The 18,593-nt window shown below is 36.4% G+C and overlaps 2 protein-coding genes across 5 annotated transcripts in view; both read right to left on the minus strand.

The window, feature by feature from the left end:
* Positions 1-1,783: 1,783 nt before the first annotated feature.
* PPP4R2 (protein phosphatase 4 regulatory subunit 2) overlaps positions 1,784-18,593 on the minus strand; it is a 72,810-nt gene continuing 56,000 nt past the window's right edge. For 3 of the 4 annotated variants that reach the window (XM_025374976.1, XM_025374977.1, XM_025374974.1), the window contains 6 exons: positions 11,801-11,894; positions 9,880-9,917; positions 7,202-7,276; positions 6,803-6,946; positions 5,834-6,123; positions 1,784-5,578 (listed from right to left, as the gene is read on the minus strand). In XM_025374976.1, the coding sequence (XP_025230761.1) occupies positions 5,253-5,578; positions 5,834-6,123; positions 6,803-6,946; positions 7,202-7,276; positions 9,880-9,917; positions 11,801-11,894 (967 nt within the window). In that variant the 3' untranslated portion in view covers positions 1,784-5,252. The remainder of the gene's footprint in view (positions 5,579-5,833; positions 6,124-6,802; positions 6,947-7,201; positions 7,277-9,879; positions 9,918-11,800; positions 11,895-18,593) is intronic. The other variant, XM_025374978.1, reaches the window with a different exon arrangement.
* Positions 7,621-9,287, minus strand: EBLN2 (endogenous Bornavirus like nucleoprotein 2). The gene has a single exon (XM_025374980.1). It carries the CDS (start codon positions 8,858-8,860, stop codon positions 8,042-8,044), a length of 819 nt encoding a protein of 272 aa, XP_025230765.1. The 5' UTR covers positions 8,861-9,287; the 3' UTR covers positions 7,621-8,041.

Here is an 18,593-nt window from a genome sequence, read left to right on the forward strand (position 1 = left end):
CAGAAATTTCCTTTGTTAAGATGCTCAATTTCTGGTGATACCATCCAACTACCCACTGATTTCCTGGCAAGGGCATTCAACAGAATGTACTGCTCCCAATCCCACAAACCTAGTAGCAAAGTTGCAGGGGTGACCTTAGCACCCTTGAAGTGGGCAAAGTAGACACAGGATCGGTAAAACATAGGAATCAAAAGTAGGCTGTGGACCTACCACTTGCTTTCGATTTTGTTATCACTTGTCAAGCATGGGGCTAGCCTGTGAGGTTACAAAGATGAGTAAAACAGTGGGGTTGGCAGACTAGTATACAGGGAATTGGCTGGCATTTTGGAATATTCATTACTTTTAGTTATGGTAAGAAAAACTCTGCAAATGTACAAATAAAACCTAGACCACAAACTCTACTGCTAAATTTTAAACTTAAAACTTTCTGAAGAATAAAAGGGAATTGCATACTCTTCATTTTAAACAGGGAAGAGTTCACACAGCTTATTCCTAGCCAGTGGAAAAATCAGTCTTCCCATCATTAGCCCTGAACTATGTACTAGTTATACTATTCAGTAAATAAAATTGAGTTGGGGTAAGAGATCAAATATGAGAAGCTGAAAACTAAAAAATTCTTAAGGTTAGAAACACACAAGTACTCTCCTTAGTTCAGAGCCACAGATCTTACCCTCTACTGAAGCTACTGCGCGATAATATGCCTAAGAGGGCCAGCCGTGGTGGCTCACGCCTGTAATCCCCGCACTGTGGGAGGCTGAGGCGGGCAGATCACCTGAGGTCAGGAGTTCAAAACCACCCAGGCCAACATGGTGACACTCCATCTCTACAAAAAAAAAAAATACATATATATACACGAAGATGAGGCGGGCATGGTGGTGCACGCCTGTAGTCCTAGCTACTCAGGAGGCCGAGACAGAACTGTCTGAACCCGGGAGGCGGTGGTTCCAGTGAGCTGAGACCGAGATCGTGCCACTGCACTCTAGCCTGGGCAACAGAGGAAGATTCCATTCCCCCCACCCCACCCCCCCAAAAAAACCCAAAAAACAGAAAAGGAGACCCAGAGTTGAAAACAGAACCCTCCTCTCCACTTCAGGTAATTCTACACTTCTTGCCATGTAGTTGCCTGAAGGTGGGATTTCGAAAATGATTTTTTTTTTTTTCGATTTGTTGCCCAGGCTGGAGTGCAGTGGTGCGATCTCAGCTCACTGCAACCTCTGCCTCCCAGGTTCAAGCAATTCTCCTGCCTCAGCCTCCTGAATAGCTGGGATTACAGGTGCCCACCACCACACGCAGCTAAGTTTTGTATTTTTAGTAGAGACAGGGTTTCATCATGTTGGCCTGGCTGGTCTCGAACTTCTGGCCTCAAGAGATCTACCTGCCTTGGCCTAAAGTGCTGGGATTACAGGCGTGAGCCACTGCTCCCAGCCTTTAAAATGCTTAGCACAAATATTGTAAATATATATGTGCAAGCTAGTGCCAAATTACGGCAATGGAGAAACTTATTTATAAAGTCTGGATTTTGTTGACAATTAGCATGACTTGCCTGGCAAAGAACCACAACTGTCACGTCAGATGCACCCTCTGTTGGAATACCTTGTCACCACCTAAGAAACAGGGCTGTAACAAAGTCATGCATTAAGTTTCCTCAGTTGAGGATCTGAGGTGGGTGGTGGCACAGGGTAGGGTGGGGTAGAGTGGGGTGGGGTGGGGTGCGGTGAGGTGGGTGGGGGCGGCAGCAGGGTAAATAAACCATTACGGCACATAAAATAATTACACACATAAAAATATTCTAATTTATATTTTATTGCATTATGAAAATACATTTGGCAAAGTAATCTAGGCTCCAAGTTGAAATAAAAGAAAATTCTGAAGAGTGTACTGATTTTTAAAATGTGAAATAGATGTATTCTAACCAATACATACTAGCACTCTTATTAGGCCAAAACCCAGTAAACCTAATTTTTATAATTCCATATGAAATTACAAGGCGTTTTGCATTCATTCATTTTATGATTAGCACAAATCTTGAGAACTGATCCTCATTTTATCAAAACCAGTGTTAAATTCCTGTTCAGAAGACAATTTGAAACACTACCGAAAATTTTCAATTCCTTTGGTTTTATAAGTTGCATTTTCATCCTTACCATGTTACATTTTTTCATAATCAAACATTGTAGCAGCTTTAGATTCTGCCCAAGTACCTTTAAGTAAACTAGTATATTACATTTACATTATTTGAAAAATCGCTGATTTTACAAATGCAAAAATGCATAAATACATGCCTATCTACACCGGCAAAACAAAATACTCTGAATCTCAATGCTTTTAACAGGCCACACTTTCTGGCCGAAGATTTCTGGGATGCCTTTCTAAGCCACAAGGCCTGGCTGGCAATTCCACTGCTCCAAAACACACTTCTGAAAGGTGTAGTTACAATAAACCCTAAGCAGGTTAAATTTATCTAATAATCAACATTTAAAATATGACATTTTCACTACTTTTGCTACATTTTTCAGAACTGAAAATATATATTTTTCAAAAATGTACAAGGATATTTTCACTTTTTAAAAGGGAAAAGTGCTAAAAACATAATACATCTCTCTCTCTCTTTCCTCATCAGAATCTTCAAATTTTTTTTACATGTTGGGTTACAGTCTAGAGAACAGGTAAGTAATCTGCTCAAGGTCAGAAACAAAGTATCTTTAATCACTGAGGTCTCCATTCTTCATTTAGATCTTTTAACAGGACTTTGCTTGATGTATGTTAAGAAACATGCGTAAAATCAGACTTTTAAAAATTCATAAGTGAATCAGTTATTATTAGAATTGACATTTTCATTAAGCAAAGTCTGTGTTAAGTGCACCTATGAATACTTGTGGAAATTTACTTCCAAATGGCCATCATTATCTAAAACCAGCTGAACAAGCTTTCCCAGTTTAACTACAGAAGTATTCCACCTACCCTAAAGATATTCCATGAGCATTCTACAATTATCTGTATAAACAGCAACAAGTTTGATCTATGATCAACATATGAATATCTAATAAATATTAAAACTATTAAACTATAGATTAAAATGCAGATCTCTCATAGAGTTAAGTGATGTCATTTTGGTACATTCACCATTATTGTACTTTATTTAATAAAGAAATACATTTGCCCTTGCAAATACAGCAATTGCAAGTTTACAAATAAAACCACAGACCTCAAAGTCATAATGCTAAATCTTCAACTTGTAACCAACAAAAGTAAATCAATTTGTTTACAAATGGTCCATGGCACTACAATTAAAATAAAAAATATCAAAGGTCACAGGATCTTAGGTAGGTTTACTGACAATTTCATAAATATTCAAAAGAAAATCTCAAAATTTCTAAACTTAAATTTGCTTCATTGTAACATTTTTGAAAAAATTTTTTAAAATTTACATGTTTAATTTTTCTCCCCTCTTGGATATAGTAAATCAATATTCAGATTTTAACTATTAGACATAGTCATAAATATATCATCTAGCTGTTGTGAACCTGACAGTCAAGTCAGTCAGTAGTATACTATCCTACAAACATAAATGGATCCAAATAGTTTTGGTATTTATAGTCATGACGATTTAAGTAGTCAAAACGCAAAACTTGTGGTTGCCCCCCAAATCACCCAAAAGCATATGATACAGTGTCAGAAACTGTTTGCATCAGTTTTAGAAGCCCATCTGTGTATTTCAGGTATCTGAAACTTAAAAAAAGGGGATTCTTCCATATTTTGATAAAAATGTACTCGAATATTTCATAACATTAATATTTATTGCTTTATATGAATACTGTATTGAAAGCCCAAGCATTCAGTTTACACACAGAAATTATACAATTATATACCGCTTCACAAAGGCAGTGAACACATTACATTCTACAAAATCTACTTTACAGAAATTTAAAAACTCTAAATATCAAAAGGTACAGTTGAAGAAACAGGTATAAATTTGGCAGCCAGTAATTTTGACAGGGAAGTTGCAGTTTGCATGACTTTAAATATGTAAATTTGAAAATATTGAATTTAGAGTAATCATTGTGCTTTGTGTTGATCTGAAAAATATAACACTGGCTGTCAAAGAAGCATGTTCAAAAATATTTAATTCACTCCAAAATGTCATACAAATTATGGTGGTTTCTATGCACCCCTAAAGCTTCAGTCATTTAGCTCAGGTACATACTAAAGTAATATATTAATTCTTCCAGTACAGTGGTGTTTCATACCATTGACATTTGCATACTCTAGAATAATTTAGAAAGACACGTGTAATATTCACAATGTTCAGAAAAGCAAGCAAAAGGTCAAGGAACCTGCTTGGTTCTTCTGAGATGGTCTCATATCAGCTTCATAAACATTCATTCTACAAAATAGTAAGCTAACATTTGAACACAATTTCCAAGATAAAGCATATTTTCTCATAAATAATGAAGTCTTTTTCTCAGGCACCTCAGAAGTATACAAAAGAATTTGAGTTTGAACAGATCTCTTGGAATGTGTTTAACCTGGTATTTCAACAGACTTAAGATTTCCAGGGTTTCACAAGGGCCAGATTTTATTTCAATTACTCAGAAGAGAAAGAAAATGTCTTCTGAAAGAGGTGAACTCAATCATTACCAATAGAAAAAGTATCCACTGTATTCATCTCTTATAGAAACAGAAAAATATAACATTTCCCCCCTTAGAATAATATATATATATGTATGTATATATGACTTAAAGTTCCATAGTACGTAGCCAAACAATAAAATCTGGAAACCAGCATGAAACCCTATAATTCACATGTTAAAATGTTGAAACTATGACCAAAATATGAAAACTGCTAGAGCTATCAGAAAGAGACAAGACAAAAAGCTTCTTGCATATGTATAAACTAAAAGTGATAATCTCAAAAAAACTTTTCAAAATTATAATTACCTTCCAGTTTAAAAACTTTAATCCTAAATTAAAAAAAAAAAAAAAAAAACTAAACAAAAACCACTGATTTGCCCAGACCAAAAAAAAGAAAAAAAAAAAAAAAGAAAAGTCAGCGGTAAGGTAAGCAGGACCCAGAGGAGCTGATATTCACAGTTCTTACATGTACAACTCTTTCAGGAATTATCCATAAAGTACTTTATTTTACAACCTGCTTCTCTTGTAAAACTAAAGGTCCACTTTATTACATAAAAGTTTTATACAGTGTTAAAACCAGAACTGTATGTAAAATACTGCATCTAAATGTTTCTAAATAGTTAGTCTTGTTCCATTGGTTCATCGGTGACTTCTGTGGCTTCATCATCATTTTCCATGGATGATTCTGAAAGAATCTCTCCAGTTTTACTGGAATTGGATCCTACTAATTCTTCTGTTTCACGGCAGTCAGAAGAACCACTACTTACAGGGCCTTCGTTTTCACCACCTTCAGAATGTAGTAAATCTTTCTCAGCTTGAGACACATCAGATTCCTCCATTTGATTATTTTCCTCAGAAGTCTCTTCATTCACAGTTAAGGCATCATCAGATTCTTTTTCTTGATTTTTTCTTTCTGGGATCATTTCTCTTGATGTCATAAAAGACTCTAAAAATAAGCAAATGTTGTTGTAGTTAAATTTTATTTTCAAAATACCTCCACAGTTAAGTTTCATGAATTCTGATATTCTATAGTTCAAATCACATCCCCTGAAATTCAGCAGCAACTACATACAGGTGGGAGAAAAGCCCAACATCAGCATTATAAGGAGTTCCATTATGTAAAATTCTTTCACGAAAAAAATGAAGTACAAGAATTTGAGGATCTCCTTACTCCACCCTTTTACAGATGGTCTCTAAATACCTTCTTCTTCCTCTTCATCCTCTTCTTCATCCTCTTCTGTACAGTGCTGCCGGGTACAACGGCTTTCTTTGTCTTTATCCTGAGATGAAGATGATGCTTCTGTTTCTTCTACCATAACTGAAGAAATTTCACTGGAAGTTGTCTGACTGGCTGTTTCTCTGACTTCACTTTCTTTGTCAAACCTGAGTCTTTTTACCTCATGCCCCTCAGCTTCCACAGCATCTTCATCTGGATGTTTATTTTTCAAAGGGCTCACTGAGGAAACTTGTGATTCAGATGTCGAAGAGTCACTGTAAATGTTTTTTTAAAGTGTCATTAATAAGATTATTTTCCCCATCTTCTACATCCCCATTTTTAAGGTTAAATAATGTTTTAAATTGTATTTTAGTGCCAAAGTTAAATTATAACACCTGAGCAAAGAAAAACACAAGAGAATAATTTCAAGGTAACCTAAACTGTTTGATGAATAATTCCCAGGAGGACTCAGAAAAGCTGTATGACCTTTCTGTGCAATTCTCCAGTAAGTTAAATTTCTCCTACAATAAACCCACAAGTCTTCCATACAGACATACTCTCTAAGTCCTCTCCCTCAATTAGTCTTCCTTCCCTTAAAATGATACAGAAAATTTGAAGATAAAAATAAAAGGTGTCCTTTTATGAACTACAGTGAGAAACGATTCACAAAACCAACTTATTTATAAAGATCTTTTCTCTTTTCAAGTAACTTTCAGAAATAACAAATAAAATGGATCATATCTACTTTACTTTTAGACCCTACATAAACAGTCTCCACAAAGCAGCAATTTTAAAGTCTTGTCTGTGTCCACCTTCAACATTTGCTACACCTGGAAAGAGAAGCCAGTGCTCCTATAAACTGCATGAAAACCTTGTTCTGTCCCTCAGAACTTATAAATAGTGATAAATCCTGATGAAATGTTAACTTTTAATAAATATAAAACACATACAAACCTGTGATTTTTCTCTTCATTTTGCTGCAAATTTGCCTCTTTGCTGTCTGTGCTCTCAGGCAACCCATTTGTTGTCATGGGGGCTGACAAAGAAACCTTTGGTCGATTAAGTGGCCTAGGTGTCCCAGGCCCATTTATATTAGACCTATAATAAGATAAATGAACATCATTTCTTATTTTTATAAAAAGTCATCCCTCTTAAGGTATGCTGATGTGAATATATCACAGAAGTATTTGCTGCAACTTTGTTTTCAGGCCCATGCCTTACCAAATTAACTAATTCTACGTAGTTCATCCTATAGTATCCATAAAATGCCCAATTTTTAGAAAGTACACTAAGCCTGCTACTCAAAATCAGGACAATGCAAACTCTGTAGGTATCAAAAATCTAGAATCTCACCTCTCAGTATAGCTTGGTGAATTTCCAGGAAACATAACACCATTCATTCGATTTAAACTATTGGAATTGTTTTTCCTATAAGAAAAGAAAATATACTTGTGGATGACTTGATTTTTTTTTTATTTTATTTTAGATGGAGTCTGGCTTTGTCACCCAAGCTGGAGTGCAGTGGTGCAATCTCGGCTCACTGCAACCTCCACTTCCCAGATTCAAGAGTTTCTTGTGCCTCAGCCTCCCCAGTAGCTGGGATTATAGGCGTGCGCTGCCACACCCGGCTAATTTTTGTATTTTTAGCAGAGGCGGGGTTTTTTGCCATGTTGGCCAGGCTAGCCTCGAACTCATGACCTCAAGTGATCAGCCCACCTCGGTCTTCCAAAGTTTTGGGATTACAGGCGTAAACAACCACACCCCCTTTTTTCTTTTAAATAACGAGAATTAGTTCATGTTAAGAGTGCAAGGATCCATGATTCCACCCAACGCTCCCCGCTCAAGATCTTATGGGGTAGATGCCATTTGAAGCAAAGAGAGTGTGATGGTTGATCCTGGTATAACATCAGGAGCTTTAAATCCCGAAAATGTGGGGTTGCTCCTCTTGGGCCAGCAGTTTGCCGTTGCTGCTAAGTTTGGAAACATTTGTGGTGATAGCTGCCTAATAACGGGGTGGCAAAGTACACCCCCAAACTCAAAATATTTCCCCAATGTCTTTTTAACCATTGTTTTTTTTCTCCTCAAAGACTGGGATCTCAGACACAATGGCAGGTAGAGCAATGGAGCCATCCATGCACTGATCTAGAAACATTCTCACAGCATAATAGGTTGTCATCTGTGCTTTCTTGGCAACTAACTTGACTTGCGTAGCTTGCGCAGAGGGGATTCAAACTCTCCAAAAAGAAATGTGAACATTAATTCTCCGACCCACGGTCTTGAGCTGATCCAGTCTATGGCTGATTCTGCATTGTAGCTCATTAGCAGATCAGCACTCTCACCATGTGAAAGTCTTCCAATAGATGCCATCATTGCCTTGAATCGTCTCTGAACTTGGAGACTGCTGGCGCAAATCTTATCACTTGATCCAGCGGCAACACCTATCAAAAGGTCACAGCAGTGGCGGAGAACTGATGACTTCTCAAGGACAATAAAGTTAGGCATATCTTTGAATCCGCTAGCACAAGGAGTATCCATTTCCTTGTTCTTGTTCTCAACCACAATATTAGACCTCTTGCTCACACCAACACTCAGTAATGTCTCGTGTAACCCATCAAATATAAAACACAAGAATACTAAACTGGGGGTCACGGGGTGGAAATGAGATTTATGTGCCAGGTCTAGCATAGACTTGGCTGCTTTTTTAATGTCCTTAACATCCCCAATGCTGGGTTGGGGTTCCAATGCATCCAGTGGATACTGTCTGCTTTTCCCGGATAGCTCAAAACTTCCTTGAAGGTCAGGGAGCCCACTCCTGTCCATTGCGTCATCTGTTGGGCTGCCGGTCTGTGAGTCCTTTCTTAGATGAGACATTGTGGGTGATTGGTTCCGACTTAATTCTTTCATTTTGGTAAGAATCATGGGTCTAAAAGATCTTTTGTAAGATCTGTCACAGACCCAAACAAAAAGACTGTGAGAATTAACACAGGCATACAATTTAAGAAAAGAATCCATTATTAGTCACTATGACTTGACTCTGCACTTCTTTACCATTTTTCCAAAATACCTCACACTCATTAGGAAAACAAAACATATTCTGGTTCATAAAGGAAATTTTTATCATATATATATATTTTTTAATAGTTTTTCTGTCAAGAAATATAGTATGGGATTATTTTAGTATCTTATTTAGCAACTTAAGTATATTCTTGAGAACATTCTAAAAACAAATTGGGCTGGGTGTGGTGGTTCACACCAGTAATCTCAGCACTTTGGGAGGCTAAGGTGGGAGGATCACGTAAACCCCCAAGAGTTTAAGGCTGCAGTGAGCTACGATCACTCATCACTGCACTCCAGCCTGGGTAACTCAGTAGTCTATGAAAGCAGAGTCAGATTAACCTTAAACCAATGGTTCTCAGCAGGGGACAACCTCCCCTCTCTGCCTTTCACATCTCCAGGGGACATGTGGCAATGTCTAAAGATATTTGGAGGGGAACACTACTGGCATAAATGGGTAGAGGTCAAGGACACTGCTAAACCTCTTATAATCCCCAGGATACCCACTCACAACAGAATTATCGACAAAATGTCCATAGTTCCAAGGTTGAGAAATTGTGTCCAAATTTAATTCTTACTTTGCCATATATAAATCTTGACAACTGCAAATATTTTCCATCATAAAGAGAAAAGCCATCAAGTAACTATTCCAAACATGGGAATTATGCCCTAGAGATACCCCGGAAAGGCATCTAGAATGGCATCTCAGGGACATGGGTGCCACCACAGTATGTAAATCCAACAATATTAAAATTACAGTAAATCACCAATCGTTTTAATCCAAATCTCTTTACCAGAAAAAACATACAGATGATGTTATCAGTAATATCCTACTTTGGGGACTGAATGGTAGGTTCACAAGTATGTTATCACACTTAATTACATATAAAATTCAGTCTGTTTTAATAATGTATTAGAAGCAATAAAATGATTAAATATAGTAAATAATATACTAGAAATAGAAAAAATATACTTACTCTGAAGAAGGATAAACACAGCTAACAACCATCACATTCTGCAATAATAAAAATCAGTGATTTAGTATGAAGAAAAGTACTACAACATAAAGTTTAATCATTTGTTTCTAAAATCACTCTGGTGGGTTAAATTTCCATTGATTCTAATTTTGCTAATGAAGGAAAATAAATGGTTAAAAATGAAAACTGGTAAAACAAAAACTAAAACAATTACAAAGGACCAAAAGAGAATATCCTACTCAGCCACTGATTTTTTTCCTACTTATTTTTTGTCCTAGTTATTCTAGACCCCTAACATCATATACTATATGCAGTAGAGGAACTAAGCTCAGATGGAATCAACAAAGATGTTGAGAGATTGAAGTACTTAGGACACATGTAATTGATTTTCCTTACAAAGCAACACCCAATCCACAGCCTGTTACGTTGCATCATATATCCCACAGAAAGACTCAAACCTTTTTTGTAATATATTTATATGATCTTCCCAGTAAAAATAACTTTACTAATATTCAGTGTTCGCTGAAAGTTTATTATGAGTCACAGTAAGTGTTCTGCATTTAATCCCCTTCATAGCCCTATTATTAACCACATTTTACAGAGGAGAAAACTAACTGGCCCAAGGTCACACAACTATGAAGCACTGCAACCCTGATTTAAAGGCAGGGCACCTGATATGACTACTGTAACATATTGCTTCTTTATCCAAAGATCTCAAAAATGTAATTATTACAACTCCTGGAGCTGAAAAATAAGTACTGATGAGCCATCTCAGTTTCCTGGCCTTTGGGGATATTATTCAATTGAGTGTACAGAGGATCAACAAAATATATTAATCCAGTATGGCCTCAAGAACTTCTGTAAATCACTATGTAATGGTTTTTGATTCCTGTTCCCAGGGTAAAATAAAGTGAATTTGAACCAGATCCTTAAATGAACACTGAAGTGTTTTTGGACCAATCATCAACTGAAAATTAGAACCCATTAGTCCAATCTTGGTTCTCACAGGGCTCCTTCATTTTTCACTCAAGACAAGTCAATATCTTACTTTTCATTCCCTTAAATACCTTGAGTCTTTGCTCTTCACACCATTTCCTTTTTTTTTTTTCCTGAGACAAGAGTCTCGCTTTGTTGCCCAGGCTGGAGTGCAATGGTGCCATCTCAGCTCACTGCAACCTGCGCCTCCTAGGTTCAAGCAATTCTCCTACCTCAGCCTCCTGAGTAGCTAGGTTTACAAGTGTGCACCACCACGCCCGGTTAGTTTTTGTATTTTTTGCAGAGACAGGGTTTCACCATGCTGGCCAGGCTGGTCTGGAACTCCTGACCTCGTAATTCACCCACCTCAGCCTCCCAAAATGCTGGGATTACAGGCATGAGCCACCGCACCAGGCCCACACCATTTCTTTTATTCAGAATACCCTTCCCTTATTCTAACACTCCCTCAACCCCCTCCACACACAAACACTAATGTTTATCTCTAAATCTGACCTGCATGTTTCTACTCAATACCTCATTTACATGCTTGGCACCAACAAGTTTCCCGAGTTATGTACCTCTGAACTCCAGAATTGGGAAAATGAATTCCATAGGTAAGTTTATAAAACACTCTATAAAGTTAAAATAGCAATTATAACTTCTCAGAACCTTTAATAAGTTGATGTACACTATGAATTTCCAAGAAATAATAAGCTGCTTTCCCCCAAACTTCAATGATCAACACACAAACCCTCCTCTACCCGCTGCTATTAAGTTTCTCCGTAAAACACAGAATGCAATTTGGAAAACAATTTGGGAAACTCAAGGTAGGCTAGAAAACATATTTCAAGAAGCGGTACCTGAAACAGATCTTACTCAATGTTCTTTTCTGAAATAAAAGCTATTACACCACAGCATAATATAATTCCAATAATAAAATAAATACCTTTTCTACTCCTCTGAGAAATTTGTCTGTTCCTGTATAGTTTCTCCTTGGATCCGTTAACAATTCACATAGTCGCTGAATAGTAAAAGGGATACTGCAAAAAAGTATAATTTTACAGTGTGAGATCACTGATAATCAAGAGAACTAGGAACATTATTTCTTTTGCTAGGTAAAGCTGTATCTAGTCACCCATGTGTTAAGCTACAAAAGAAAATGCTATAATAGGGAAATAAACGGATGAGTCTTTTAAAAGTAGACAATAAAATAAGCATATCTTTCTATTTAACAAAAAACCAACTCTCCCTTCCTTTAAAAAGCAATAAAGGCAGGCGGGGAGAGGTGAATGGTTAATGGGTACAAAAATATAGTTAGGCCGGGTGCGGTGGCTCAAGCCTGTAATCCCAGCACTTTGGGAGGCCGAGACGGGGGGATCACGAGGTCAGGAGATCGAGACCATCCTGGCTAACACGGTGAAACCCTGTCTCTACTAAAAAATACAAAAAACTAGCCGGGCGAGGTGGCGGGCGTCTGTAGTCCCAGCTACTTGGGAGGCTGAGGCAGGAGAATGGCATGAACCGGGAGGCGGAGCTTGCAGTGAGCTGAGATCGGGCCACTGCACTCCAGCCTGGGCGACAAAGCGAGACTCCGTCTCCAAAAAAATAAATAAATAAATAAATATATATATATAGTTAGATAGAATGAATAAGATCTAGTATTTAATAGTACAACAGGTTGACAACAATAATTTATTGTACATTTTAAAATAACTAAGAATATAAGTGAACTGTTTGTAACACAAAGCACACATAAATGCTTGAGGTGATGGACACCCCATTTACCCTGATGTGATTATTATGCATTGTATGCCTGTATCCAAATATCTCATGTACCCCATACACATATAAACCTACTATTTACTCACGGAATTTTTTTTAAAGCAACTTAGAACACCCAAAATCAACAGAAAGCTTCAAAACTGAGGAAAAAATTTTTATGTAACATTCTAAATCCTAATAATTTGATTTGTGTTACAACAGAAGTAACACAAATAATAATCAAGCTGGGGTTTATTTAATATAGAAATTTTTCCTCAAGTATTCTTCTGCACTGAAAGGTTTCTTTAAAACGTTCACACAAAACCACAAATAAAGTATTTTAAATGCGGTTCTGCTCCATTATTACAATTTCATATATAATCTACACGTTTAATCCAACTTAAAATATACACAACAATATTTATTTAACTTTACCGAATACTTTCACTATACTTCAATTTTTGCTTGATCGTAGTAAATACAAAACTGATATAAGTTGGAACTAAAATCATTTTATAAATATTTTTAAGTTTTGAGCTCATGTAGCTATTAGCATTCATAAGTATTACAAACTGAACAGAACAGCAGTTATGAGCACGAGGTACGACAAATGCAGCTAAGAAGTACAAACAAAAATCTTCAGACTTCAGTGTCTGCCATACCAATCTATTTATTCTCTTTAATGAAAAGAATTACCAAGCCTCAAATTAATAGTTAACATTCACAAAGGTCTTCACTTTTTACAGGCAGTGTGACACAGAATTTTCTTCCACCACAAGGTATATCAGCTAGTGAGTTATAATGCCAGAACTCAAACCCAGTCTAACTTCAAATCTCATGTCCTTTCCACTGTACCACACATACTTTACAAAATTATAGTTGTTTATTTTCTAACTGGAAAAACTACATTTGGTTCTCATATTCTTTGTGTCAATGCTATTCTTATGTTCAAAGTATAACATGTGCAAAAAATTCTGAAGATGCTTAAAGTACATGTTATTGATAGGAGAACAAATGTTTTTAGATAAATTTGAGAGTCCAAGAATCAATCTTTTGTCTCAAACCTAAAATCAAATCCAAACCTAAAAGTGAGAAAACTGTTTTACCAAAAGACAAGGCGCAGAATAAAAGATTCAATGTTTGCCTGAAAACACAAACATTCGGAAGCAACTAGAAATTGCTCTGGGTTTCTGAGGAAGAATACTTTTTTGCTTTTGAAAATCTACTCAGAGTGAAGTATAATGTCAAAACGAAGAATCCCTTTAAATGGGGAAGTACAAAGCACACCAACAGCATTATTAATTATGAAACAATAAGCTTACACATCTTCTGTTTCATTCCTATAAAGACAACACATAATTGGAAATCTACAGCTAATACACAAAACTAACTCCACTTTTAAAATGTTTAAGCATTTTCCGCATGTATAACAAACAGTGTCAGTTTCTCAACTGTCTGTCCATGAAACCCAGTATCATCGTGGACTTCGGAAAGTTAGTGGTATAACTCACCTTAGCTCCTCTTCTAGTTCACTGCTCTTCAAACCTTACACACACACCACATCTAAGCTATTTTCCTCATTAATCACCCCATAGTGACACTGTAATTAAAAGTTTATTATTCAAAATATACAAAATCGCACCAACAGTTTGGGTATTCAACAAGTGTTTGGGTATTCAAATAGTACTTAACTGAAAAATACTGTCTAGTCGTTATGCTTTTTCTTCCAACTAAAATTTTTTCCCACATTAAAACCTAATGTTTTCTCACTAATTAAAATTACTTTTAACAGATGAGTATTTTAAAACTTCTTGTTTAACAACATTTACACTGAATGTTTTGGCTAATTTTCTTTAGAAATCTAAGTTAAATTGTAGCCAATTATTAATATTTTATGTGTTGGTTAATATTAATACTGCTTTGGGAGGGGGGTATGTGTTTACATAGCAATGCTAGCAATAACAGCCTATGATAAAACGAGTTTAAGTTCTTAGACAATTTCAGAAACTTTTTTCAAATGACTGTTATTTCGAAAAGTAAAAGAAGCTTTTAAAAGTCATTTTATCAAGTATCCAATAGATGGCACTGAAATATCACACAACACTTCCTTTTCTCACATGACAGTCTAAAACCCAACCAAACACTTCCTGCAAATCAATGTATCTACTGGAAATATTAGCATGATAAATGAATGTAACAACAGCATTGAAAGGTCTTTTACATACACACTGTACTTTTAAACTTATTCCATAAATATAAGAGCCTATTATAAACTAGAAATACCAACCTTGCTCAACAGCACAGTGGAAAGACATGTAAACAATTACAATTACAGTAATAAATAACAACGTTGTATAAAAAGTGCCATGGAGACAGAATAAACTGTACGCCAAGCTTAGTAGGCATGACACGGGGAAAACAATTTGAGGTAGGCCTCTAAAAGGAGGCACAAGAATAAACCAGATAAGCCAGTACAAAATGAATGCATTCGGTATGAGTATATGAAAGCTCTGCTCTCTGATACTCATCCATTAGACACAGCATACAAAATAGTTTATTCTAACTTCTGAAAATATTAAGACTTTTTCCACACCTACTAAGAAAAGCAAATATACGGAGAGGAGTGTTAAACACACATGCCACTAATTCTCAATGAAAAGTCTGAACTGAAATCCTTAAATTTGGTGGGGAGTGGTGACCAGATGTTCATTAGCAAAGGTATACTGTAAAACAAAAAGCTTTGGGCCAGGCACAGTGAGGCAGGCGGATCCCCTAAGGTCAGGAGTTGAAAACCAGCCTGGCCTGTAGTCCCAGCTACTCTAGAGGCTGAGGCAAAAGAATTGCTTGAACCCGGGCAGTGGAGGTTGCAGGCTGCAGTGAGCCGAGATCGAGTCACTACACTCCAGCCTGGGTGATAAGAGAGATTGTCTCAAATTTACAAAAAAAAAAAAAAAGCAGCATCTGGCTTTACTCTGCAGATATATCATCTGATTTATTCATGGTAAAATGGAAAACTAAGAAGATATAAGGAACTGAAAAAAGGACATGACTAGATAGCAGCTCAAATTTTTAAAAACTGTGCCTACAACATCCAGTAACATTTTTTTAAACCCTCACACACACATTAAGGATCCACCTTTGCTAAATATATACATATTTTAACACACACACACCCCACACACACACACACACGTATGTTACCCCACTAGGAGACCTTACTCAAACCGAATTTACCTAAGTCTTCATGAGTCTTATGAGTCTTGTCTGAAAACAAGGGTTCTAAACAAGTATGCTTTAAAGATTATCGTGACGACTAAATATGACATAATGTATATGGCGTATTAAATCATCTAACAGTGCCTAAAATATTTTAGAAAGTTCAATAAATCTTGGTTCTTATTGTCATCATTCCGTCTACTCTTTGACAGAGATTGTGGGAAGGCACAAATGGTCCAAAGACCAACAAAACCAAAAGTACAGCTCTGTCTTTAAAAATATTCCCCTTAATTCCAAGGAAAACAACTAACCCTAATTAATAGGATCGTACATTTTACCTTATATATCTTAATTTGAATACAAGCTGTCCCAATTTATTTATTTATTTATTTTTAAGCAGAAGTCTTGTACACCTAAAAGCTACGGAAATTCAAATACCAAGAAAGTTGCTGAATATCAGGGAAAGACATCTCAACATAAAGTAGCAATTCAATGCTATTTTTTTAAAAAATAAAATTTAAGTCGTAAGGCTAAACACTAAAGAAATAATGTCCTAAGTATGTATTTTAACCTAAATTTCTATAAAAGTACTAAGTTGAAAAGAAGGCACTCAAAAAATAAGTGCACACTTCATTCAGACTCTAAGAAAATCAGTTAACTATCTTAACTTTATATTATATAAGCAATTTTTCAACATGAAAAAGACAAAGGAAGGTAATATGTAGCACAGAGGTTACTGGAGTAAAAAGCTAAAGAAATGACCATAAAAATCCAACATCCCACTAAAAAAAAAAAGTCAAAACAGTCATTCACTTTCGTTTTACCCATGTATATGTAGATTTCACTGTCTTTTCTGACTAAATGACATTAGTGATGTCTTAGTTAACATAAATACTGATTTAAACTTAACCAACTTCATGGAAACTAATAATATCTCTATTATCAAAGACTGAATAAGTTCATAATTTTGTTTACACCTACAAAGTCTTACAAAAGTCAGAAATACCATTAGAATAATGTGATATTAGCTTTACTTGAAGCAATATGCTCTTTCTGTACTCAGGCTTTAATATTTACATAAACATACACATTCATAAATATTTATATTTACGAATTTTGGGTTAACGAGTGCTGCAGACACTAGTTTACTTACATCATTGGGGTTATCATTATTAAAAGAGGCGAAATTAGCCAGGGGCAGTGGCTCACGCCTGTAATCCCAGCACTCTGGGGGGCCAAGGCGGGTGCATCACCTGAGGTCAGAAGTTTGAGACCAGCCTGGCCAACGTGGTGAAACCCCGTCTCTACTAAAAATACAAAAATTAGCCAGGCGTGGTTGATGCACACCTGTAATCCCAGCTACTCAGGTGCCTGCAGCAGGAGAATTGCTTAAACCCAGGTAACAGAGCAACACTCTGTCCCCACCAAAAAAAAATTCATACACATATAATTTTAAGCCTCAAATCAAATGACAGATTTCACTTATTTTTTGAGATGGTGTCTCGCTCTGTCACCCATGCCGGAGTGCAGCGGCACAATCTCGGCTCACTGCAACCTCTGCCTCCTTGGTTTAAGCGATTCTCTTGCCTCAGCCTCCTGAGTAGCTGGGACTACAGGCACTTGCCACCACGCCCGACTAATTTGTTGTATTTTTAGTAGAGATGGGGTTTCACCATGTTAGCAAGGATGGTCTCGATCTCCTGACCTTGTGATCTGCCTGCCTCAGCCTCCCAAAATGCTGAGATTACAGGCATGAGCCACCGCGCCTGGCTAATTTTGCCTCTTTTAATAATAATAAGGAACCCCAATGATGTAAGTAAACTAAAGTCTGCACCACTCCTTAACCCAAAATTCATCTATAGCAATTGTCAAAACTTTTAACAAAGTTAATCATCTCTTGGAGTTCCTATAGTACGAATTGTTATTTTATTTGCATTAAATATAACTAGCAAGATAACGTTAATTAACTTCTGTTATTTTCAATTTTTAAGTTTATTAAAGAGAGTATCACAACAAGCCATATTACCACTAGACAAGACCAGGTGGGGAACAGTAAGGAGGGGTGGTTACAAAATAATGCCAATTCTCAAGTAATTATCCTAAGAGAAAGACAGGGGGTAAAGAAAAAACAAGTAGGGGTGGGTGGGTGTGGGTTTGTGTGAGAGAGACAGAAATCTGCCACAAATAAGTACATTTTAACTAATATACTCAACAAACACTGACACAAATAATTAACAGCACAAACACCTATTTTCCCCAATTAGGGAGCACAAAAATCAGGAAGCAATAAAGTGGATCAACAGTGTCAGACAAAAAAGTAATAAATGGCTAAAGAACCATTCTCTCAGTCCCCAAATTATCTGGAGCTAACCGTAAAGCAAACCACACACAAACTGAAAATCAAATGGCGGTTATGTTTTATTCTACAATCCAGATTTTGGAGTACAAAAGTCTCATATATAACTTTAAAAGATCACGAGCAATACTCTCAGCTGTGACTGACTGTACTTGCCTAACAGATGATATAAAGATTATTAGGTATCAAAAAGGTTTCCACTTTCCAGACCTCCTCATAAATATATAAGAACGCTATTTTAGTCTACTATTCACAGAGTGAGGAGGTGGCCTACTTCAGAGAGGTCTTAGAGATAAGAGCATTGACAAGAAAGGGTCAAGACTTGAGAGATTAATTTACTTTTATATTCATTATTCTTTCATTTTGAAAAATTCAGAGAACATAAAATGGTATCTTTTAAAACTTC

Source organism: Theropithecus gelada, chromosome 2, assembly GCF_003255815.1.
Source record: "Theropithecus gelada isolate Dixy chromosome 2, Tgel_1.0, whole genome shotgun sequence".
In the NCBI taxonomy this organism is placed as follows: Eukaryota; Metazoa; Chordata; class Mammalia; order Primates; family Cercopithecidae; genus Theropithecus; species Theropithecus gelada.